This window comes from Sorex araneus, chromosome 11 (genome assembly GCF_027595985.1).
Source record: "Sorex araneus isolate mSorAra2 chromosome 11, mSorAra2.pri, whole genome shotgun sequence".
In the NCBI taxonomy this organism is placed as follows: domain Eukaryota; kingdom Metazoa; phylum Chordata; class Mammalia; order Eulipotyphla; family Soricidae; genus Sorex; species Sorex araneus.
The window spans coordinates 38,155,765-38,181,822 of NC_073312.1; the positions used below are offsets into that span (position 1 = coordinate 38,155,765).

At 37.0% G+C, this 26,058-nt stretch overlaps 1 protein-coding gene across 2 annotated transcripts in view; it reads left to right on the top strand.

The window, feature by feature from the left end:
* Positions 1 to 26,058, top strand: part of PARG (poly(ADP-ribose) glycohydrolase) — a 101,985-nt gene that overhangs the window by 27,355 nt on the left and 48,572 nt on the right. For both annotated transcript variants that reach the window (XR_008627045.1, XM_004607388.3), the window contains exons 7-9: positions 535 to 609; positions 16,975 to 17,067; positions 18,643 to 18,800. Coding sequence is in view for 1 of the 2 variants with exons in the window: in XM_004607388.3 (XP_004607445.2) it covers positions 535 to 609; positions 16,975 to 17,067; positions 18,643 to 18,800 (326 nt within the window). In the remaining variant the exon portion in view is untranslated. The remainder of the gene's footprint in view (positions 1 to 534; positions 610 to 16,974; positions 17,068 to 18,642; positions 18,801 to 26,058) is intronic.

The following is a 26,058-nucleotide window of genomic DNA, read 5'->3' on the forward strand; positions in this document are numbered from 1 at the left end:
TGTCTCCCAGTTATTCTTCGCCAGCTGGGCTGATGGTCAGTGTAAGAATCCAGGGATTTGATATTGCTGGAGCTATATCAAATCACAGCCATGTTGTGCTGGAGGGGTTCTAGAGTTGTACCTGTGATATTCAGGGAACCATGTTTTGCTGGAGATCAAAATGGGAACATTTGCTTGTAAAGCCTATGCCTTAAGACCTGTACTATCTCTCTGACCCTACTTTTGCTTTTTAAATGTCCTAAGATCTTATTTATGTGCATTTGGAGTTTATCATCTGTTGTGTAATATACATGTTCTAGGTGAATAATGGTGTTTTTCCCTAAACTCAAATCTTTCTAATCTCATTTTTTAAATGAATAATATATTAATGTATTATTTATTCATAAACACTATGTGGAATAGCTAATGGTAGAAGGAAGCTTACCTAGTATTAAAAAATTTTACTGGAAGTAATTAATAAAGGAAGTAGTCTTATTTATAGCTATTTCACTTGGCTACATCATGAAATCTTTGCTTTTTATGCTTTTTCCACAGGAAGCTATTCTGAAATATAACGTGGCATATTCGAAGAAATGGGATTTTACTGCTTTGGTTGATTTCTGGGATAAGGTAAAATGTTTGTTCTCTTAACCATGAAAATAATATGACAGCTCTATAAGAATTGTATAAATATCCTGTTAATTAAGTTGCTATCACAGTTACCATTATACTTTTTTGTGAAATATTTCTTTTATTATTTAATACTCATTTTTAGGAGTGTAGGGTGCCCATTCCCAATTTTGTGTGAACCTAGAGTCACAAAACCCACATACCTGGGTTTTTCATTGGATTCATTGTCATGCATGAGGGGCTTATCCCAAGCCTGTGGAAATCGACCTTGAGCATGGTAGTAATTAGGTTCTGGCACTGTATTTTTTAAACATTTTCTATTGAAATAGTAGATTCTTAAGAAATTGCAAAGGAAATGAATAGGAAGACTCCCTGTATGTACTTTATTCCACTGTCCTCATTACATAACTCTTAATGCAGTATTAAAATTTCAGTAAGAGATTATTTATTTAGAGTTCACCTATTATACCTGTACCCAGTTTTATGTGAAAATTAATTGTAGTATTGTACTATTGCTACCATAAGAAAGATATGTAGCTGCCCTGTCATTAAGGAGCTCACTGGTGCTACCTGTTAATAACCACCAATTCTTTCCTAACTTCTGGCAATCACTAATCTGTTCTCCAGTTCTGTAAATCTGTTTCAGAAAGGTTGCAGTATTAATCTTTTTAAGTTGCCTCTTTTTGTTCTCCTTAATTCCCTTGATTCTTGAATAGTTTGTTCCTTTTTGTTTGTGTTTTTTTTGGGTCACACCCGGCGATGCACAGGGGACACTCCTGGCTCTGCACTCAGGAATTACCCCTGGCGGTGCTCAGGGGACCATATGGGATGCTGGGAATCGAACCTGGGCCAGCCTCATGCAAGGCAAACGCCCTACCCTCTGTGCTATCACTCAAGCCCCAGTTTGTTCCTTTTTATTGCTGAGTTGTATTCTCTGATCTAGAGGTATCTTTAACCATAGATGTATTCCAGGATATTAGAGTTGTTCTCATGTTTTGATTGTTACAAGTAAAGTTGCTATGGACTTATGTGTGCACATTTTTATGAACATAGTTTTCTTTAGGATAAATAATCAAGGATTTACTTATTAAGTTATTTGTTAAAGGTACTTTCAGTTTTAGAAAAATTGTCAATATATTTTTACTAAGCAAGTCTTCCCACAGTACTCTTTTAAAGGTTTTTGAAAAATAATTGTTTAGTTTTGGGCCAAATCCAGGAGTACTCAGTGTTTTCTCATTTTGTTGTTGTTGTTGTTGTTATTTATATTACTTAATGCTTCACTTACAATACGGGGAAAATGATTTTAAAGTGGAACACTTAAGTTTTGGTTTATGGGCCACACCCATGGTGTTCAGGACTTTTCTGACTCGAAAGTGACTACTGGCAGTGTGCAGGGAATCATATATGGTGTCGGGGACTTAAACTAGGGTCACAATCTTAAACAGGGTCACATCTTCATGCAAGGACATTACCTTACCTCTTGTACTGTCTCTCCAGCGCAGAGTGGAAACATTTTGAATAGAAATATTTTCAGTATTACATAATTTTAGTTTATGTAATTGAGAAAAATTATTATTGACTTCGGATATGTCCATGCTTTTCTTGTCTAGTCTCTTCTTCAGTTATCTATGAGATAAATAAGCTTATTACTATTATAAATGAAAAGTTGTGATTTAAAGTTGTATTCATTTGGCCTAAAGCACATAAATAATCAATGTACCTAATATTTCTTCTTTTTGTTTCTTTTTTGAACAAAAACACTAGAAGAAGTAGAAGAATATTTTTTCTCCTTACACATACCACCTTGGTGTAACCCCCCCTCCACACACACACGCACACATCCTCTGTTAATTGCTTTGTTGATCTTGTGTGTTTTTTATAATAATTTGTAAAAAGCTGAGGTGGGGCAAGGCAATATATTATTATAACCAGTTTCAAAGCAGAACAACTTTCTTTGACCAATGAACAAAATATTAAAGATCGCAATCTTCTATAATAGCCTTTTGTTGTGTTCCTAAGGCAATTCTTCTTAATTTATTTTGTTAGTCTTCAGAGCTTAAAAGATTTGAAGTGTCCTTGTTACATTTGTCATAAAAGAGCTCATAGCTAAAATCTAATCAAATGAAAACAACCTTGAATGTTTTGTAAGACTACAGCTAATGTCTTTATCTCTCTAGCTTTCAAACCTCTGATTTGAAGTTCATTGGGAATTTAACCTTTTTGTACTACTTCCCTCACTGACTCAGTCTCTAGAATCAATAATGTCTGCATTGCTTTACAGCTTGAATTAAATTAATTTATGAGAACTGTAGAAGCCAAAAGAGAGCTAATCAGAGTCACTAAAATATTAAAATTTAGATTTGTATAAAGTGCCCCGGGAAATCTACCTCCTTTTAGTGAACAAACAGGAAACATTCCCCCCATCCCTCTTGCCCATAGCATTCAGAAATACTGAGACCCTCCTGAGTCTTTCCAGTCTCCCCACCCCTAGCGGCTACTGTTACCCACTTTGGGAGATACTAATCAAGATTTTTCTAACCATTGCTCCCTTCTTACCTTACTTTCTTTCTGTGCCCTCCACCCTCCACCCCTCATACTGCAGATCCACATTTATGTAGTTTTCATCTTGAAATAACTTGGGGCCCACATACGGGGTTTATAATCCCAGGTTGAAAACTGATACACAATATAACTTGGAACTGAGGAGGTAGCGGAAGAAAATGTCGGATATTTGTGGAGGGACCTAGACTCACTTTGAAGGGATTAATGTAGTGCTCTGCAACTATCAAATAATGACAATATATAAACTATACTGCAATAGAAAATAATTAAAAAGAAAAAGAAGAGAATGCTGAATCTAGATTCTTCTTGATCTTTGGTGTCTGTAATTTCCAAGTTTGATAATATCCACCTACCTGCTTCCTTTTTTCTTAACAAATAGAAACTTATATTTGGAAAAGGGAAGGAGGGACAGAGGGAAGAAGGGAGTAAATCACAATTCTTACTGTTAGGCCTCACTGAGGATTTATTTTATTATTAAGTCTTGATTTGGACTTTCATTCTTTTAGCCATCTTTGCCATATTTCCTCATTATTTTTTTTGTTCTATGTTTATTTTTTCCTTTTGAAATGGAATCTTTTAAAAATTTTATTTTGAGCATCATGATTTACAGTACTGTTAATGATACAGTTTCATTATAACACATTTTTGTTAATGATAGGTTTCATGTATAATGTTGCTGCACTGTAAAAAACTAAGGCTCGCCAAGGGGCGAGTGCACTCGTGGGCTCTCCGGGCAGCTCTGTCTCACCACCCGCGTTCGGTGCCCTGGAACCGCAGTGTCCATCTCCCGCACTCCCAGCTCCAGCCTCTCTCTGGATCTACTCCGCTCCTTCTCTAGTCTCTCCTTCCCCATGTCTCTCTCTCGGAACCCCTTTTTGCTCATGGCGCAATACATTGATGTCACCAAAGGCACCAAAAGATCTTACAGGAAGAACATTGAGGCAACATTATTCTCTTATATCTGCAGGCCAGTAATTTAGGCTTCCGGAAGGAAGATACAAAACCGAAACAGAAGCCTTCCTTGGGCGGAAAAGCACTTGGATTTACTTACCAAAGACTTGGCTGGGCTGCCACTTGAAATCTACTTTGTCAATTGCAAACTAGGCAGCACCTGAAATCTACATCTCAAAGACTAGGCTGGGCCAGAGCCTGGAATCTACAATGTAACAATTCAAGCTTAAAAAGTTCAATAACAATAGCAGAACACCTATTCTCTAGGACAGATACTCTTTCAGCAGGACCCATCAATGATGAAATCCCATGGTTGTGTTTCTCCTCTCCTTGTCCAACAAACATATAAGCATTCATAATATTAATCGTTTTGTATGGGCATAGCAAGAGATGAATTAAACTTTTAGAATTGCTCTCCTGGGGTCATCTCAATCTCAGACTACAGTGCCCAGGCCAGATTAGTCTTTCCTATCCCTAGCAGGGTCCTAGTCTCGTCATTACTTTAAGATCATGACAGCACTTGTCCATGATCAGACTCTTATAGTTAAGAATGAGGCACTTTGGCCAGGCCCATCTCGATGCCAGGGTAGCACATAACTTACCGCTTGCCCTGGGTCCGTTTCGTCCCCCGTTGGGACCCTGCCTTTTAGAGGGCTAGGAACTGAGGGCAACCAAGGCTACAGTAAAGAAAGCAGATGCCCGGGAATTAATAATATTCGAAGCCAATTAAATCCCAATTGCAAAGGCATATTAATAAATGTCTTTCTTTGTCCATACAAAAAGGACTTGCTCTGAATAAGCTATGCAAAGGACTCAAGGAGAAGAGAAAAATATTATTTACAAGTCAACAGAACACTAAGAAAGAAGCTACAAATAAACACAGAGGAATGGGAGCACTGTGACGGGAGTAACCCAATAAACCTAAACTACCTGAAGTTATGTAATCCTACATTGCACCACACCCTTCTTTGGTTCTTAACCTTTTCATTGTTTTTTCTATCTGTATTTACATCACTCTCCAGCTACTTTTGTTTTACACTTCATAGATTTGATGTCATCTTAAAAGGTAAATTATTTTAGTTCATTTTTGGTTTTCTATATTTTTATCTCAATTTTATCCAAGAAGGAAAATAAAAACAAAATAGGCCTATTTCTTTCCTCAAATCCAACATATCTAAAACAGAATTATACTTTAGGATACTTCTATCACGATACCTTTTCCTGGTCTTCTTCCCTCATGCCCACCCACCATTTTCTTGTCCTTGAATGTTTTCGTGTAAGTATCACTACTCTTACTGTCTTTTAACTTATCCATTTCCCATACTCTTCCTTGAGACAGAGTCTGTAACTTAGTTTTTGTTTTACTCCCATCACTATTACAGTGCCAGGGCCTATTGACGACACTGAAATCTTGATCTTTATCTCTCCATTATCTTCTTACACTAAGGCATAATAATTTTATTTCCTAAATACTTTTTGACTTACTCTATTTTATTATCCCTGTCTCATCTATGCCATTATCATGAGTCAGGTGGTTTATTGTGACAATATACAGCTGACCTTGTGTACAGAGTTTCTCCCTTCAAATTCATCCTTCAAGTTGCTCTCACAAAATGAGCTATCAGTAGCATATATTTTAAAACCTCATCTATTTTCAGCCCTATTAGGTTATATTTATCATATCCTCCCACTTTACCTCATTTCATCTCTCCGGTATCATCTCGCAAATGTTACCAAACCTGACATACAAATGACTGAATCACTTTAGTTTTCAGTCATTTTACTTTCAGCAAGTCAAGTTTAACTTTACTTGCCTTCTAGACTCAGTTAAGCTTGATCTCAACTGGGGTATCTTTTCTGTCTTCCCTGCCTCTTTGTACTCAAAGTAGTATCTATACACATTTTCATCCACTTAGCACATGGTACATTATTTTTTTATATCTGTGTCCTTCATGAAGTTGAACATCTTCAGGGCACCTTACTGTTTTTCAGCTTATGACTGGTGAATAAAGGTTTCCTTGAACTAACTTTAAAATACTCAAGGGGAATAGAATAGATCAGTGCACAGAAATGTGAGTCTTTCCATAACTTTTCACTTTAAGATTTAAAAATTTTTTACTAGAGAGATCATACAAAGAGGTTAGTTGCCTGCGTTGCATGAGGCCAACCCCTGTTCAATCCCTGGCCTTGCATATGGTCCCTTGAGCCCCACCAGAAGTGATCCCTGAGTATAGAGTCAGTAGTAAGCTTTGAGCACACCAGGTGTGGCTCAAAACTCCCCAAAATTATTTATGAAAAGTGGCAGTTTACAATTTGAGACTGGCAGTAGAGAAGAAAGGTGAAGTCAAGTGTACTAACCCGGTACACATAATCCTGTGGATTATTTAAATGGCATTTGGAGATCAAAACATTCTATCATTTATGTTTGTGTTTCTTTCCATTGCTGCTCAATATGATTTCCCTAGACAAAGTGACTAATCAATATCTGTTGTAACTTAGCTACATACAAGTAAATTTAAGCATAAAGTATAGCTAGACCTATTGGGTTGTTCTCCTATTTGGGCTCTTTTATTTGATTTTTGTGGAGGATGTGTGGGCCACACCCAGCTATGCTCATAGCTTACTTCTGGCTCTACATTCCCAGCTCATTCCTGGCAAAGCCTTGAAACACCATATGGGGTGCAAGGGCTCGAAATCATGTGTAAGCCACAAATAAATGTCTTACCTTTTGTGCTATGCTTTTGCCTCTTGATTCTTGAGCTCAGCAGATCCATGGTTCAGGGGCCCACTTTCTTCTTTATTTTGTACATGTGAAAAAAAGAATAAAGGACTCATATTAAACCTGCTCTCTAAACCAATTTTTTTGATGAACTAACGCCATTCAGCCCCACACCTCTTCAGTATTGCATGGTTTGTGACCAAAATTCAATGACTAACTATTTTCAAACTTATCTGTATTTAAAATTAATTGCAGTTAATAAAAGTAGCCTAATGCTTTTGAATAAAACTAGGTGCATTTTAAAAATCCCCAGGGGGCTAGAGTGATAGCACAACAGGTAGGGCATTTGCCTGATTCCCAGCATCCCATATGGTCCCCTGAGCACTGAGTAACCCCTGAGCATCGCAGGGTATGACAAAAAATAAAAAATAAATAAAATTTAAAATCCCCAATGTAGGGGCTGGTGAAAGTACAGCATTTTTTGGTGTTTGTCTTGCATTCTTCCAACCCAAGTTTATTCTCTGGCATCCCATATTGTCTTCTGAGCCCTGCAAGCAGTGATACTTTAGCATAGAGCCAGGAATAAGCTCTGTGCATAACTGAGTGTAGCCCGGAAAAAAAACCCAAATCTCCAACTGAGGACTGGAGAGATAGTTCAGTAGAATAGATCCCATGCTTTATGTGCAGATACATAATCTGATCCCCTTGTCCACATATGATTCAAAATGGGAGAAACCTCTGAAGTCTGCTAGGTGTGGCCTAAAAATTGGGGGGGGGGGCTAGGAAGGGGATGGGGCTATCCAAACAAAAAGTTTCAGATATACATATTTATACCATCCTTCTGTTCATATGTCTAAGAACCTTTGAATCTTCCTTGAACAGCTCTGTTGACTGTTTCTCTGGTTTGGTATAACTGATAGAATTAGATTCACGTGTCCAAACAGGAGCCTCTAACTATATATGACTATTTAAAATTGAAATTAAAGGACTGGAGCGATAGTACAGGGATAAGATCCTTGCTATTAAATGAAATAGTACAGAGGTAAGGTGCTTACATTGTATGCAGCCAACCCTGGTTCATCCCAAGTACCACATATGGTCCCCTTAGCACTGTGTGGAGTGATTCCTGATCATAATAGTAAACCTTGAGCACAGCCAAGTGTGGCCCCAAACACTAAATTAAAATAAAATTGAAATTAAAATTGAAAATTAGTTAACAGCTAATAGTTAACAGCTGCTTTAGTAACTGTCCTACCATTCGGACGCTCAATTAAAATGTATATTACATGCTTTTTGTGGATAATTTTGCATATTTATGTTACATTAACTTTCAGAAATAAAGTAATAAAAAATATTACAAAATAGACATATGGCTGAGGGTCTGGCTCAGTGGTGAGTACATGCCTTTATATGTTTGAGATCTGGGCTTGATCCTGGCAGAAAAAAAGATACACACACACGTAAAGTAATAAATAAGAAAGTAAGCATGACTGGTGGCACTCCTTTTGGAAAGAGCAGAAGTTTCATTCTGTGCAATAGGTCATCTCTAAAGTTCCTTTTGAAGCTCACAGAAAGTTTCTAAATATTTTTAAAGAATATTTTTATTGTAATAACATTTGTGTTAACTTTTAATAAATTTGATATATTTTTTCTAAAGATTCTTAAACCATTGCTTTCTGCTGAGATCAAGGGTAGTATCCAGATATTCTGCCACCAGGGGGGGCACTCACCTTTTGGAAATTTTATATTTGTTTCATCCTCTTAAGTGAAGTTCAGACTGTATTCATAGTACATAATTTAAGAATAAACTTAATAATCTCTATAATATGAATGCATATTATTTGACTTGTGTGGTAAATTACTTTCTAAGTGGTAGAGTGTGAGACTCTACCAGTGAACTATCTTGAAAATTATTTAAAAGTTAAAACAGGGGTTATAGAGACTGTATAGCAGGTAAGGCCCTTGGTTTGAACATGGCTGATTTGAGTTCAGTCCCTGGCACCCCATATGAATGTACCTAAGTTTGATCCCTGGAACCACAAATAGTCCCCAGAGTGCAGAGCCAGGAGTAAGCCTTGAGCACTGTCAGGTATGGTACAACCCCTGCCCCCCAAATATATAAAAACAAATACCTTAAAAGTATTTCTTATAGTTAAAATGTGTTCTTTATTGAATTTTAAATTAAAAGCTATAGGAAATGATTCAAGTTATTATTTACTATATTTCTTGGACAATTTTTTTGTTTTGTTTTGCGTCCAGATTACCATTAGTTACTTCTCTGAAATCTTGTCATGTTGAATTTGATTGCCTGTCTGTGAAAGATGGATAATAGTTTGTATGGTATTGAAAGTGTCTCTTGACTTATATGTAATAGCATTGTGGTTTCGTAGTGTTTGCTAAAAGTGATTGATAGATATGGCCATGTAGCTTTACAGTAATAGAAGTGAAAGATGAGAAAGACCTACCAGCGCATCTTGTGCAAGTGTGGGGATTATTCCCTAAAGAGTAATAATTTACCACAACAGTATTGAAAAGTTTTTCTTTGGAGACACATGGCAATGTGGATGTGTTGTTATGGTTTGTCCATTCTAAGTTAAGACCACTCTTTGCATTTTATTATTAGTATGAAAAAAGCATAGTGATTATGAGTAAATATTGTTTGGAGAAATGTTTCCTTAATGTTTCATAAACCTACACAATTCTATTTTTCATGTTGTTCTAATGAAATTTGTGTAGGAAATTGTGTGGCTGTTTTTGATTAGAGGCATGTTCTGTTCTAAAATTTTGATGAAGGTATTCTTATTTATTCTTAAATTGGTTGTGTTCCCAGATTGGTTGTTACTTATTTGGATTAAGTAGTACATGATGGTGAAATTTCCACATCCATCTACAAAAGCCTGTGAATTTTAAGCCACTGACAGCTTGTTTTCTGAATGAAGTGAGAATTGTCATGTTGAGTTCTGTCATTAGAAACAGAACAGTCTTTAGGTGAAATTGCAAATTGAGTTATAAAGATCAGCAGGAAGACTCTTACTTTATTTCTTCTTATCCCTGCACTAGCTGATAAGAGCTGGATTTGGAATTGGAATGAAGAATAAAAGGATAATTCATGACCTTGTACTTTGTTTTCCCTCCTCTGTCAGCTGTGGAGAGGAAACAACAGTATTTGATCAGCCTGATCTATTTCATATCAAATAATAGTTAAATTACTGACTAATACAGATTATTTATACCATAAGATGGCTGTTTTGTTTTATTCCTAAATCAAATCATTTCAAATGTGTGTAATGAAGTGTGATTTTTATCTTGTATCCCATATTTGAGTCAATTGCACTTTAAAAATCCATAAGAAAATCTTTAATAGCTATTTGAAGGGGAAAACTAAGTCAAGCCAAAAGATGGTAGAGAGGTAGGGTGACTTGTGAGCACTGATCTTTTTTACTGTTACCACTGCTGTCCCATGTTGACATTCAGCCTTTCCTATCCTCTTGCTCTCTGCCAACATATTCATTTTGTACTTTTTTAAATGCCACCCTATAAAATTCAGGGTCAGTCTTATTTAGGTCCACAAGTTAGTTCATACTTGTGTCTTGAATATGAAAATATTAGGCTGGCTATTTCTTGAGACCAACTGGACTTTATTAAAATTTGAGTATATTTTTATTGATGCTATAATTGTCATGGGGATACACATGAGAGATCACTCTGTGGTTGGCCTGTCAGACTTCAGAAATTAAATGGAATGAGTGAGTTTGTTTTCTTGTTAACTGTCATATTCTTCTCTTCGAAGTGTCAGTTTGAGTCACGCACAAATAAATGTTAGAAGTGTTCACCTTCTCCATTGGATTTTTTTTTACCCTTACATCATTTTAGCAATTCAAAATATTTTTTTGCCTATGTTTGGTTTTGTAGTAAAAAACATGCCTGAAGAATAAGTATATTTGAAAGATCCTAATTGTGTTTTATGTTGTTTCACTTTAATTTTTGAGTACAAATTGATCTTTTGGTGTTTTGAAACTCTAGTGATAGATTTCTTTGCCAAGTTTCAGGTATATGACAGAATGCTTAATTAAACTACACATATGCAGTTTAATTTATTTGGGGTTTAGGGTTGGTCGCCAAAGTATTACTCAGTAGATCTCTTCCAGGCCAGATAGCTCAGTACTGAGAGTTGTGGTTCTGGTCCGTCCTTGCAGTGCTGGAGACTACCATAACTACCCCAGTGGTGCTCAGGGCCTGTAGGGCCACACCCAGCAGTGCTCAGGTGTCCCAGGGGCTTCACACACTGGTGCTGGATGGAGATGAGGGGAGGGATCATGTGGTGCCAGTGTTTGAATCAGGGCCCATCAAGCCATCTCCAGGGCCCTAATTTGTTTATCTTTCAAAAACAAAACAAAACTTCCAGAGTTGCTTGCATCTCGATTCAGTTTTGTAATTTTTCTTCTGTATAGGGCTCTCTTCTCTCTTGTTTCTTGAATGTATTTTACAAAAAATAAACTTTTAATTAGAGAACCTTGATTTACAGAATTATTGATAGTTGAGTTTTAGGCACACAATATTTCAACACTACCAGTGTCAACTTCTCTTCACCAGTGTTCCCATGCTCTGTTCCTTATCCCCCTTCCCTATCCCCTGCCTGCCATCTTGTTAGTCGTATCTCAAAGGGTGATTAGAGTTTAAATCTCATGTTTTCACTGTTTTTGAGTCTGTGCTTTGGATATATACCACTCTTCCCCATCACCAGTATACCTGAGGTTCCAAACCCTTGTTTCCCCATTAATTCCCTTACTAATATTCCTCCCCCTTCTCAATTTCTTTTCTTCTCTGGCCTTCTCCCCTCTATATTCTGGAATCAAAGGTGACTGAAACAAAAGAAAACAACAGTTTTGAAGAAAAGCTCATTTCGTCTTCAGTGTCTTGTGAAGAAGAAATAATACAAATAAAATTCAAGAGGGACCCTTTATTTGAATAGAGTGAAACTATTTGAATAGAATCTGAAGCAAAGTATTGTTTAAGCAAGACCAAAGAAAAGTTCGCTAAGTCTAGGGCCGGAGAGATAGTACAGCGGATAGAGCTTGTGCTTTGCACTCAGCAACCCTGGTTCAATCTTTGGTACCCCATAGGGTTCCCATGCCTGCCAGGAGTAAGCCCTGAGCACAGCCAGGTGTGACTCAAAACCCAAAAGGAAACAAAATAAAAACCCTAAAAAGAAGTTAGCTAAGTCTTAGAGCTGAGTAGGAAAGGTTTTTCCAGCTAGGACAGATTATATCTATTAGAAGCACGATAGATACTAGAGAAGAGTCAATTGCTGCATCTTTATTATGTATAATGCACAGATTTGTGTGTTTGCATGTATACAGGTGCATGGTAAATAAGCTAAATGAGCATAGATGGACCATATACATAGTTGGATTATTAGTTCAAGGAGTTTGTACTATATTGAAAAGACTGCAAAAAACCATTGAAAGCTTTCAAGTGGAACAGGGACACACCCAGGTGTACTTAAGCAGAAACTAATGGTATGCTTCCAGCAGGGAAGCAGTTAAAGACTGGTTGAAGAACTAAATCAGGGTAGCTTAGAGGTGATTAAGAGGAGGTAATGAATATGTAAGATCCTACTGGATCAATCAGTTGGCAGTTACTTGATGTTGGTGGTAAAAAAAAAAAAAAAAGAGGAGGCTCTAGAAAGGGTCTGATTTACTGGCACCCATTAGATATAATATTTTGCATTTATTTATGGACTTTAGAATTCATGAAACACTATTAAGCCTTTGAACTCTAAACAGAATTTTTAAAATTATAGCTGAGGAAATAATTCAATGATTTTTCTAAATTAATAAAGAGAGCAAATGTAAATCTTATAATTGTCTTCTATCTTCTTGGTCAGTTTACCTAAAATACCCTTCTTTCTAAAGTTGGGGAAAAAAGCATTGACAGACATATCATCCCAAATTATGCTACTAATTTTGAATATGAGGCATTGTTTTTTACCCTTTTTTGAGTTTTAATTTCTCCAGATGTTCTTACATTTTCTACCTTGCAGTGATACTTTCAGGATAAAATGTTTTTTTAATAAAAATTTTTAGCAGTCTTTAATCAGAAAATAATGAGTGCTAAGTACTGTGCTTGATATTAGATTACAATATATATAAAAATACAAATCCTGCTTTTGCAGGATTTTACAGATTTGAGGAGAAAAACATATAAATATAAGGAACTGTAGTAAATGTCTGTACATGTGATTCTAGAGTAACAGAAAGGAACTAGGAAAATTAGGAAAGACTTTCCAGGGAGATATGAATCTTGAAACAAAATAATGTAACTATGATGAAATGTTAGGTAAGGCAAAAGATAAATTATGTAGCAGGGAGCTGAAAGAGTACAGCAGCTAGGGCTCATGCATAGTATGTGTTGACCCATATTCAACTCCCAGTATCACATCGTTTTCTGCATTGCTGGATGCAGCTCTGGAGGTCCCCAAACACACCAGGTATGGCCTTCGGTGCTCCCAGCACTGAAGGGAAGGGGTAACCCAGCTATCCCTAGCACCTTAGGGCCAAGCAGCAAAGCTTTTTAAAATTTTAAAATTTTTCTTTTATTTATTTATTTTTTTTGCTTTTGGCCGGGGGGCGTGGGGGCACACCCATGCTCAGGGATTACTCCTGGTGGTGGTTGGGAGACCATATGGGATGCCGGGGATTAAACCCTGGTTGGCCGCATGCAAGGCAAACACCCTACCTACTGTACTGTCGCTCTGGCCCTATAGCATCAAAGCTTTTAAGATTGCACTTGGTGCATGTGACAGACTGGGGATTTGAATGGGTGACCATACGCTTGCAACACAACTATTGTTTTGATGGTAGAATTGCATTTACATATTACTTAGAAATTAATTTGAGTTAAGAGCTTTATGCAGAGGGGCTTGCATACGTTGTAATACAAATATTAGCATCATTAGTAATCAAAGAAACATAAAATAAAAATAGTGATGTGAGCCAGGAATGTGGCTCAAGTGGTAAAGCTCATGCTCTGTATGTGTCAGGCCTTTAATTCAGTCCCCAATATTGCAAGCAAATGAATAACACTGCCCCCCAAAAAAACAGCTATTAAAATTTGTGGTATAGTTACGTTTATTCAAATAAAACATGTTAGTAATGAATATTCTGATATAATTGGGCTTATGAGTGATATTTATTTTATAAATTTTTATAATGAAAGACTGATGAAAAACATTTTGTTTCTAGTGATGTTTATAAAACTATCACAGGGTGGGAAATTTAAAAAAATAGAGTGATATTTTAAAATATCATTCTGGAGTGATAGCACAGTGGGTAGGACATTTGCCTTGCATGCAGCCGACCAGGTTCAATTCCTGCATCCCTCTCGGAGAGCCCAGCAAGCTAGAGAGTTCCCGCCCACATGGCAAAGCCTGGCAAGCTACCCGTGGTGTATTCGGTATGCCAAAAAATAGTAACAAGTCTCACAATGGAGTCGTTACTGGTGCCCACTTGAGCGAATCAACGAACAACAGGATGACAACGCAACAGTGCTACAGAATGATATTTAATCTTGTTTACTAGAAGTTTGAACTCTGGAAGTTCAAAATTAGTGTCATTACCCATGAGCTTATAGACACCAGAAAAAGTTTCAGCTTTTTGTTCCATGTTGTTTTGTTGTGCTTTATCCTGATGAATTTTTATGATTTGACTGGTGCACAGTTTCACATGGTGCTCACAATTTCACTTGGATAAACCAAATACTCCAGGATTGCATCATACATAGTGCTCAGAATTCTGCTCCTGTGATACTTTCACTTATTTTGTGCCAGGCACTGTGCTTAGTGATGAATGAATAAGTCCTTGGTTTTACAGCACAGTTCAGGTTTAGTTTTAGTTGATGAAGTTTTTTCGAGAAGAAATAAATAAAAACTTATTTTCTATTTGTATCCTTCTAGATATTGAAGGCATCCATAATGTTTTGACATTTGACAAATTCAGTTACTATATTATAATAGTTTGTCCATGTTTCTGTCTGTGGAAGGAAGAAAGAAAGATAGCCTCTCCACAGTCACCATGATGAGGTTACAGTAATTACTATCCTTCAGGGTTACAACTGATGTCTTGAAGGGTCACAGAGAGAGCATAGAGTTTTCTGCTGTGACATTCATGTGGTCAAAAACACATCCGTTACTATTTACAGCTCTCTCTTCATTCCTCACAGAGTCTCTTCCACATAATAGATACTCAAATGTTTGTTTACTGGTCAGTTAAGTGAATTAATAGATCTAGACTCTAAAGGATATGGGCAAAATTGCATTAAAACTTTGAAACTCACTATCAATTCTGAGTGATGCATTGTACAATTTACAAGGTTTGACTAAAAGACATTATGTACATAAATATACCAGAAACACTTGTTATGTATAATTATATATGCAGATTATTCAATAGATGGCAGTGCTTATGGGAAAATTTAATAAAACTTTTATTACCATTATGTAAATGTTAATTTTCCCTATAATTATTATCATCCCTGTTATAAATATTATATTATGACAGTGTTATTTATGGTTCTTGCTTCTTGATGTTAATATGTATTTTAAAATATTTTTTGCTGATATCTTGGTTTGCATTATACAGATTAATAAATTATAGAGTATAGAAATTTTTTTAATATGAGATTTGCATAAAGATACTAATATTTGAGGAGTGCTGAGAATGTTGCTCGGTGGAAGAGCACGTACTCTGCATGTATGAGGCTCTAGTTTTGATCCCTGGCACCAATACAAAAAGAAAATAAAAAACATCTAGGAAGGTAGAAAGCTGTGCTAGTGTTTTAAATTATGCTTTTCATCTTAGTAATTAGATTGGTTAAGAGTTCTCAAATGATATTTTTAATGTTCTCGTTTGTGTTTCCAAAACATCATTACACATACATCTGCTGTGTTGACAATGGAGAAAAAATTCAGTGTAATAAAAATTTATCAGATAAATAAAATATATTAAACCTGTGTCAGTCAGCAAAGCATGTCAGCAGTTACTTATATGTCGATTTTAAAAGGACTGGTACCCAAAGGAAAAGGAGCTATCAGACTATTTGGAAACTTAAGGTTAAATGTCCTTAATGTTAAAAAATCTTTAATAGACATTTCTCCTTATCCTTCCTGCCAAATGCAGCTTCAAAATCTGGACACTGTCGGGGCTGGAGAGATAGTAGAGCGAGGGCCTACTAGATTTGATTCCTAGCATTCCCTATTTTCCCCTGAGCATTGCCAGGAATAGCCCCAAATGAAATAAACCACACCAAAAAAATTCTGGACACTATAAATAATAATACAACTGTGAATGGTAGAAACATGAACTATTAGTTTGTAAGATTGTGGAAAAGATACAGTACGAGTGTGGTATCTGTACCCCTACCAGGTGGCAACAGGATGACTTTTTCTTCCCCATCCTTGGAGTCAACAAAAGCCAAGTAGAGAACCTTGAATTTTCACCATCAACTAGCATACTAGGGCAATTATAGAAAGTCATAGAAAGCCTGCAAAACAAGATTTAAATTAGATTGGAAGTTTCATAATCAATCATCCAGAAACAATTAAAAAAACACTCATCAGAAAGAACCAGGAAATTCAACGAAATGAGAAAAGACAAACATTAGCTGTGAAATAACAAATATTTTTCACTTGCAAGTGTTTTATTTCATTGTGGATGTTGATAGGATAGGTATCTGATATTTACTTATAACATTCATTTGTTTCCAGTAGGGATTAAGATGAGGTCATACACTTAGCGATGAAGTTTTGTTCGTCTTGAGGGCATATCTGATGGTGCTCAGGGGTTACCCCTGACTTTGCATTCAGGAATCACTTATGGCAGGCTCAGGGGACCGTGCTTGGGATCAAGCCTGGGTTGGCTGTGTGCACGGCAAGTGTTCTACCTGCTATTCTACCTCTCAAATCCCTAGAAATGTTATTAAGATTAGTAGTGCACCTGTTGGTGTACATTTACTCATGATTAATGATGCGATAACGTGCTGTAGGATATCTGATAAGAAGTAGATACTTGATTTAAATTTTACAAAATTTGCTCAATTTGGCTCTTATTTACTGTTAACATTTTATTGGATTTTAGGTATTGGAAGAAGCAGAAGCTCAACATTTATATCAGTCCATTTTGCCTGATATGGTAAAGGTTGCACTCTCTCTTCCTAATATTTGCACTCAGGTTGGTGGAAATTAATTCTTCCTTGGTTGCTTTCCTGAGATTCACAATGAATTTCTTTTAAACTCTCATGGACAAGGTTAAAAGAGAAAAGGGAAGTGGGGAACAGTTGAGTATGATAATTTTACAGTCCTAAGAAAAAAAGGTTAGAGGCTAGGGACAGTGTTGCAAATGGACATTAAAAATGCAGCATTCAATATTTGAGCTTCAGTTTATACTATTAAAGTTTGATTACTCTACTTTTTTTGTTTAAACTGTCCAACTCAAAAATAAATAAATAAACCTACACTAATGGGTTTAGAACATTTTATCTTCAAAATAACTCTTACTCACTTTTTCTCTCCCTCTTCCAAAGTAGTGTATCATTAATAGTTGAGAAAGTTTAAAACTTTAAAAAGTGAAATAAGCTTGTGTTATTTCACTTTGCTTGGAATGTATTCATTATTGATGAATAACAAATTATGTCAAAATTCCATGGCTTTTTTTTTCTTTTTTCTTTCTTTTTTTTTGGGGAGGGGATCACACCCAGCAATGCACAGGGGTTACTCCTGGCTCATGCACTCAGAAATCGCTCCTGGTGGTGCTCAGGGGACCATATGAGATGCTAGGAATCGAACCCGGGTCAGCCTCGTGCAAGGCAAACGCCCTACCCGCTGTGCTATCACTCCAGCCCCAAAATTACATAGCTTTTAACATCAAACATTATAGGGGCTGGAGAAACAGTACAACAGGTAAGATGTTTGCCTTGAACATAACCGATCTATGTTCGATCCCTGGAATTCCATATGGTAACACCCCAAGAACAGCTGAGTGAGACTGCCCCCCAGAAAAAAATGAAATTAAATTTAATATGTATATTGTTTCAATATTTAAAATAAAATCTGCTGAATACAAAATGCAGTTTTGTAGATTATACAGAAAATTTTAAAAAGTGAATTTGGGTTTGCTACCACTTGAAAATATTTTGGAATATGAAATTTGGTTCAGAATTGTTCTGTATCTTCCTTGATTTTGATAATGTATGAAATAATCTGTCTTCTTATAAGTGATACAGTAATATATATATATATGCATATATTTCATTTGTTATGTGAAGTATGATTCAAACTTAGAAGGAAAAAACTTTATTAAACATTTTTTCTTGAGTTCATTTTACTTAAATAGAAAAGTTACTCTAGCTAATAATTATTCTTCAATAAAAGTGATAAGAAAGTCTTGTATGTTAGTAAGAACTATACAGCATTGCCATTTTCTGTTTTTTTATCATGTCGATAATGTGTTTTTATTTTTAATATTCTATAGCAGTCTTTATTTTTACAGATAAGTAATTTTTTGTGTTCTTTTTTATGCCGGTTTTTTTTTTTTATCATTAATCTGCAATTTGTTAAACAAGTATATTTTCTCAATCTTCCTTGATGACCTGCCCTTGACTTCAACAGTATTTCTGATTGAAGGATTCAAGAGTGGCCTGAAATTACTCCTGCCTTAATTTGGCAAATGTAATTTGGTGCCCCTGCTTTTGAAATTGCTAAACTAATTATTGCTCTTCTTGTCTGTATTTTTTGTTTTCTCTATCAGCCAATACCACTCCTGAAACAGAAGATGAATCATTCCATCACAATGTCACAGGAACAAATTGCCAGTCTTTTAGCTAATGCTTTCTTTTGCACATTTCCACGGCGAAATGCTAAAATGAAATCGGAGTATTCTAGTTACCCAGACATTAACTTCAATAGGTATGTTTTAATGTGAAATAGAGAAGAATAGAAGGAAATACTAATATTTATCAAGTGATTTTTCCATAGGGAAAATATATTCATTTGTATTATTTCATCTTTATAATACATATAGTAGTATAGTATTTTTGACTTTTTTTTTTGAGACAAATTAACATTCATGAACATTGTAGAACTTGATTATGGTCTGTACTACTCTAAGACCCATGTTCTTTTTACCAAGTCAGATTGTCTTCCAAATGCACTAAATTCACAGACTAGTTGTTGTGTATATATGTATACATACAAAGCCTCACACAATAACTCTTTCTATTTGTATATATACGTATGTACTCTCGAACAGTAACTGTGTGTGTATATAACTAGATGTTGTGTATACATCTGTATGGGGGGTTTTGGTATAATGTAATAATGTTAACTGGACATCGAGTTCTTCTTTGTGTAAAGTGAGCTTAAAGTCATTACATTTATGGGGCTGGAGCAATAACACAGTGGGTAGGGCTTGCATGCGGCCGACCCAGGTTCGATTCCCAGCATCCCATATGGTCCCCCAAGCACCACCAGGAGTAATTCCTGAGTGCATGAGCCAGAAGTAACCCCTGAGCATCGCTGGGTGTGACCCAAAAAGCAAAAAAAATGTCATTAAATTTAGGAGTTTTGAAAATTACATTTGTTAAATTAAAAATGAAAGTCTACATATCATTTTGTAGACATGATGAATTTGTCATATTTTTAAAAGAAAGACAAAAATACATTGAAATTCTTCCACTAATTTATCGAAAGTATTATTAAAGTGGCAGATTCTTGCCAGGGACATAGCTCAAAAGGCTAAAAGACATGCCTTGTATGCAAGGTTCCAAGTTTGATTCCTTGGACTACATTGCCTTGAGTACAACTTGGTGTATTTTTTTCGTTCTCTTTTATTTGGGGGGATGGGGTGGGGTAAGCAGTAGATTGGTTTGGTCCACAGTCAGTGGTGCTCAGGACTTACTCCTGGCTCTGCACTCAGGAATCATTCTTGGGGACCATATGGGGTGCTGGGAATTGAGCTTGGGTCAGCCATGGGCAAAGGCAAATTACCTACCTGCTGTACTGTCGATCCAGCTCCACTTGGTGTATTTCTGGTGGCTGTTTGACACTAATGGGTCTGAGCACCTCCCGGCCTAATAAAGAATCTGCAGAACCACATTGCCAGACTATATCACCAGATGGATCAGGATGGCCCTATGAAATATAAGCCATATTTATTTTAGGCATGTAAAAGTTGTAGAGCAGTACCAAAAATTTCTATATGTAACTTACTTAGCTTTACCTTTTTTAACATTACTAGGTAACCATAGTGAGTAACATAGTAAAATTATCCCTGCTAGTGAGGTCACATTGGTATGATACTGTTAACCGAGCTGCAGACCTTATTTGAGTTCTGGAGCAATAGCACAACAGGTAGGGCGGTTGCCTTGCATGCGGCCGACCCAGGTTCAATTCCTCCGACCCTCTCAGAGAGTCTGGCAAACTACCGAGAGTATCCCGCGCACATGGCAGAGACTGGCAAGCTACCCGTGGCATATTTGATATGCCAAAAACAGTAACAAGAAGTCTCACAATGGAGCTGTTGCTGGTGGGATTACAGTGATAGAATTTTTCTACTCGGTTTTCTGTTTTAGGATCTTCCCACTATTCTACATTGCAGTTTGTCTTGCTCAGTCATCTCTACCTTCTAGAATGGTTCTTTCCTATTCTTTCATGACTTAATACTTTTCAGAATTATTCATCTTTCTACATTTTCTTTAGAAGACTGTTCCTCAGTCTGTTTTGTTTTTTATTTTCTGAAATATTTTTGCAAATGGAATGAGGTCGTGCATTTTTTTATGAAGAATATCACAGAATAGATATTGTGTCTTTCTCAGTACAACTATATTAGTTGGTATGTGAGCTCCTTGCCAAGATGTTGTCTGCTGGGGTTTTTACTCACAAATATTGACTTTTCCTTTGTGATCAGTAAATGTCTTGGGGGAGGTATGTTAGTGTTATGAAAATGTTGTTTTGCTTCACATTACCCCCCACTGATTTTAGTATCCTTTGATTGTGGAATCTATTTGCAATAGTTATTACCACAGTGTTTGCTGTCATGGGATTTCTCTCTTCTATAATTAGTAATTAAAGTGCTTTTGTAACAAAGAGCTGTCCCTTTTGATCCTTTCTTATTTCTGTAAGGACCTAGGGTTCAACAAATAGTATAGTGAGTAGGGAACTTGCCTTGTACACAGCTAGTCTGGGTTCAATTTCCAGTGCCTCGTGATCCTCATAGCCTGTGAAACATTTTTTTTTAACCAGCTTTTTTTGGTCTTTTTAGTTTTTGTTGTTTCATGTTTTTATTGTGTGTGGGAACGAGGTTGAGGGGTGGTGGGGGCGGGGGTGGGGGTTGCAGGGCACTCCCAGCAATGGTCAATGGAATTGAACCTGGGACTCCTACAAGTAATACATGTTCTTTAGCCTTTGAGTCATTTCCTGGATTCTACAGTTAAACCTTAGGTAGGAAAACTTCTAGGGACTTATTGGAATTGGCATGTTTGTCTTTTTCATTGTCCATGGCAATTTTTCCTGAGCCTGAAATGGTTAGCTCAGAGTTCCAGCAAGTTAGGTTTGATGGGAAGAGGATCATTTTTCTTAGTGATTGGAATATTGATTAGAACTGTGAAAGCATTTTATGTAAATGGATGTTGATCTTTTTTTATAATCTGGACATTATGTATGGCCTTATTCTAGTCTAAGCACCTCTGCTTATTCAGCCTGATCTGAAATTTTTTTGCATTTAAGTTTCTCTTCACAGTGGCTAATATTTGCTAAGTACTAGCCTTACATCAATTACTATCACTATCACTATCATCCCGTTGTTCATCGACTGCTCTAGCGGGCACCAGTAACATCTTCATTCGTCCCTGTCGTGTGTCAGTGCAGCCCAACAGCATCTGCTTGCTCCAGGAACACGAAAAGCACGTTTATTTTGTTACTGTTCCTGTTGTTGGCATATCAAATACGTCACAGGTAGCTTGCCAGGCTCTGCCGTTTGGGCGGGATAACCTTGGTAGCTTGCCAGGCTCTCCGAGAGGGACAGAGGCATTTGGGGCGGCCTCTAATCGTCCTTACAGGTGTTCCCAGTCTATCGAAATCAAGCTTTTTGGTCAGCTGGCATGTTGTAATGACCTGCATGCTGACAAACATGCACTGCCTGCATCTCTGGGCAGCACCTGGGACATCTGCGGCCTCAGATTGATCTTGAGATTGATGGAATGCGTCCAGAAGTGGTTGAGCAGCTGGCAGAGCAGGACCCCATCACCGAGGGTCTGTACCAGGTGGAACACCCACACCGAGACCTAGGTCAACCGGTGGCCAGCGGGCAGCACCCTGTAGTGGATGTGCCACTGCGCAGTACCATAGGATATCCAGCAGGGGTTATACACAGAGTTCCCTGCCTGGCGTGTTGAGCCTCGAGCTGTCTAAGGCGAGATGGTGAGCCGGGTTCGGGAGACCCGGGTTTTGGGTTCAGCGGCATTGGCGCCATCTTGGATCTTATACTGACTTATACCAGTCACTATACAGTACTTAATCTTTACATCAATCCTATGAATTAAGTCTGACCTCTGGGTTAAATCTTTTTTTCCCCATTATTGTTTAAATGAAATGTTGGATGCCTCAAGAGACTAGATTACTTTAAGTTAACTGGTATAACTAAGATTTATACTCGAGATGTAATTGATTTCTAAAATTGCTGTCCCTTAGTTACTTTGCTCTGCAGTCACCTTTTCAGTAAATTATTAATATTCCTAGTTTTAGGTAGGAAGTTTCTATATCACTAGAGTAAATGAGTTGTTAGGCAGATCTAGGACTTGAACTTTGTCTTCTATAAATACTCAGTGATTTTGTCTTGTCTTGCATCTTCTCAAGAACAAAATGATCCGGGTGCACACCAGAAATGGTAAACAAAAGAAAGATTTCCTTTATCATGTATTTTATGAAAAATCAAGTACCTAAGTTGATAGGTCATTTGGTGAGCTTAATATGGATTATTTTGTTGTTATTGTATTTTCTTATGTTGCATTGTTGTTATTTTTGATTATGCTGGCATTTGGGAAGGATATGTGTATAGTGTGTATTTAATCTCAAAATGGTAACAGAATATTATGGGAGGATGATGTCATAATTCAATAAGTCTTCTCTTTTTAATTTATTGTTGTGTTCTTCCCAGCCCTGCTAAGTTATGTTAAATACCCCTGACCTTTTCCCCTGCTTGCCTTTCAGGGCCTAAACATTCATATAAAGGCTTCCAATGTGATTAGCATTGATGCTTCTGAGATTGCTTAGAAACTGATGGTCAGAGATTAATTGTGGGTTGCAACAGTGGTCAACCCAGGAGGCTTTTACATCTGTTTCTTCCCTGGATTAAAACATATTGCTGAGACCGTGTGGGAAGAGTGTTTTACAGAAAAAAAAAAAAACAGAAAGACTTTTTGGTTGCATTCTGGATTATCACTTATTTCCAATTAGAAAAAATGGGGAGGTGGGGCTGGAGCGATAGCACAGCGGGTAGGGTGTTTGCCTTGTACTCGGCCGACCCGAGTTCGATTCCCAGCTTCCCATATGGTCCCCTGAGCACTGCCAGGGCTAATTCCTGAATGTAGAGCCAGGGGTGACCTCTGTGCATCATCAGGTGTGACCCAAAAAGCAAAAAAAAAAAGAAAATACTGGGGAAGTGGTGTTGTACACATTGTACATTCAAGGAAAGTCACTCTGGGAAGGATTTCATTAAACTGTGTTTCTCTTTTTACATATGGAAAAATACCCTTGATTGACTGGCTTTTCTGCTTACTTTTTTAGTGCTCTGTAATTAACATTTAGTTAAACACCAAAATTGTCTTCCCTTTGTGCAGAGAAGTTATAGTTGAGAATATGTGCATGTTTACCTGCACATCTGCTGGCTCAAAATATACCCTCATATATACTTAACCCTGGACTTGAAAGTCTAGATACTAAAAGAAATTGGTTTTAAAATATGAAAAATTGGATGATGCTTGATTATTATGAGATGGTCTCATTCTGAGTCTCTGGTCTGTGTTTCTCTGGGTGTATATTTCTCTCTCTGGGTTTCTGTCTTATTCCTCTGTCACCATTTCTAATTTGTTTTCTTTGCCTTCTGGGGTCACTCACCTAGAAGTGCTTTGGGTCTACTCCCTACAGTGCTTGCGGGACCATTTGGTGCCAAGGAATGAATCCTGGACTCCCACATGCAAAGCATACATACTTTTAAACTATCTCCTTGTCCTTGTCTCAGTTTCTGTCAGAATCTTTCTCCTCTATCTTGTATCACTTTTTCTCTCTTCATTCTCAGACTCTGTTCTCAATCTGTTTACCTCTTCCTCCATCAAATTTGGCCTTTCAGATAAACCACACTCATATGATGTTTCAGCACTTGCTTCTGTTTTTGTTATTTTTACTTGTTTTCATAATAGGAGAATTCATTTTATTTGGTTGGCTATACTTAATACTTATTATTTCACAATGCAAATTATTTCACAAATGCAAATCAGAATTAATAAGGATGTTATCTCCACCTTCTCCCTCTCCTTTTAACACACTTTCCCACTCTTTAGGAAGATGGGCAAACATATTTGGTAACATAGTAACTTGGAATAAGGCTTAGATCAACAAATAAAATGAATGCATGAAAATTTTGCTTGATTTGTACCTGTAACATTTTGACCTGCAAATAAACTGATACTTATTTGTAGTGGTCTAATAACAGTCTAATCTTGTAGGAAATGCCTTATCCCTGGCAGAATAAATCTGTAGTCCCTCAAGACTCCTAATGTTAATAATTTATCATCATGGTTATGAAATACATTTATTTTTGTGATCTATTACTAATAGCTGAACACATAAAGACACAAGACACATTTTTATATTTGGGAAAGTTATTTTCCTTTTTGAGCGGGAGTGGGTGCAGGAGATAGGGCACAACGGCAATTTCAGGGGTCACTTCTGGCTCCACATGCAGAAATCAGTCCTGGTAATCAGCTTAAGGGACCATACAAACATTGGGCAACCACACGCAAGACAAGCACCTTACTCACTCTTGCCCTTGTTTGGGGAAATTATTTCTTCTCTGGTTGGTTTTGCTTTTGTTTGGGACCCACACTTGAGTTCCTGGCTCTAAACTCAGGAATCACTCCTGGCAGTGTTTGGGGGAATATATGGAATGTCAGGGATCAAACCGACATTGACCTGGGTTGGCCATATGTAAGGCAAACACCTTATCTGCTGTACTGTCTCTCTGTACTGTCTCTCCTATGGGAGTTATTTCTTAAACCATTTTCTCCTCTGTGTAACAAGATCTGTGGAAGAGGAATTTTGCCCCCTTCTATCATTTCAAGAATAGCTGGTGGTTGAATTTATATTACTTTCTCTCCCAAACAGCAATCTAAAAGGGATTTTTCAGTGGATCCCAAGGTATTCATTTAGTAAATCAAATTTATTTGATGTACTGTTTAATTAAACTGCCAGGTGACTTCTTCATTTTGACTATCATCTTGATTTAAGCAAACTGTTTTGGTTGACATATTGCAAAAGGAGCCAGGCTGAAACCTGCATTCTCAAAGAACCTTTCAGCAGGCAGCAGAATTTTAAGAATATTTATAATAAAGATTTTAGAAAAACTGGGGCTGGAGCAATAGCATAGCAGGTAAGGCGTTTGCTTTGTATGCGGCCGACCCAGGTTCGATTCCCAGCATCCCATATGGTCCCCGAGTACTGCCGGGAGTAATTCCTGAGTGCATGAGCCAGGAGTGACTCCTGTGCATCGCCAGATGTGACCAAAAAGCAAAAAAAAAAAAAAAAAGAAAAAGAAAAGAAAAGAAAAAGATTTTAGAAAAATCAATTAATTTAAATGAGTAAAAATGATCACACACACACACTCAAACTATTTTAAAGAACTCCATTGTTAAAATATTTTCTGGGCTGGGGAGATATGTTAGAAGACTAGTGCACATATCTGGAATACAGAGACCTGTACTTAATTCTTGTCACTGCATAATGCCCCAAGTACCATTTGGGTGTCTCTTTAGTGGCCCCAGTGCTGCTGGGTCCAAGCATTACTGGGCAGAGCATCCCTGGGAGTGGCCCAAGGACCTCTGAGTGCTTGCTGGGAGACTGACCCCTCTCAGAAAAATGATTCGGATTTTTTTTAATATTAGTTTTCTCTTCA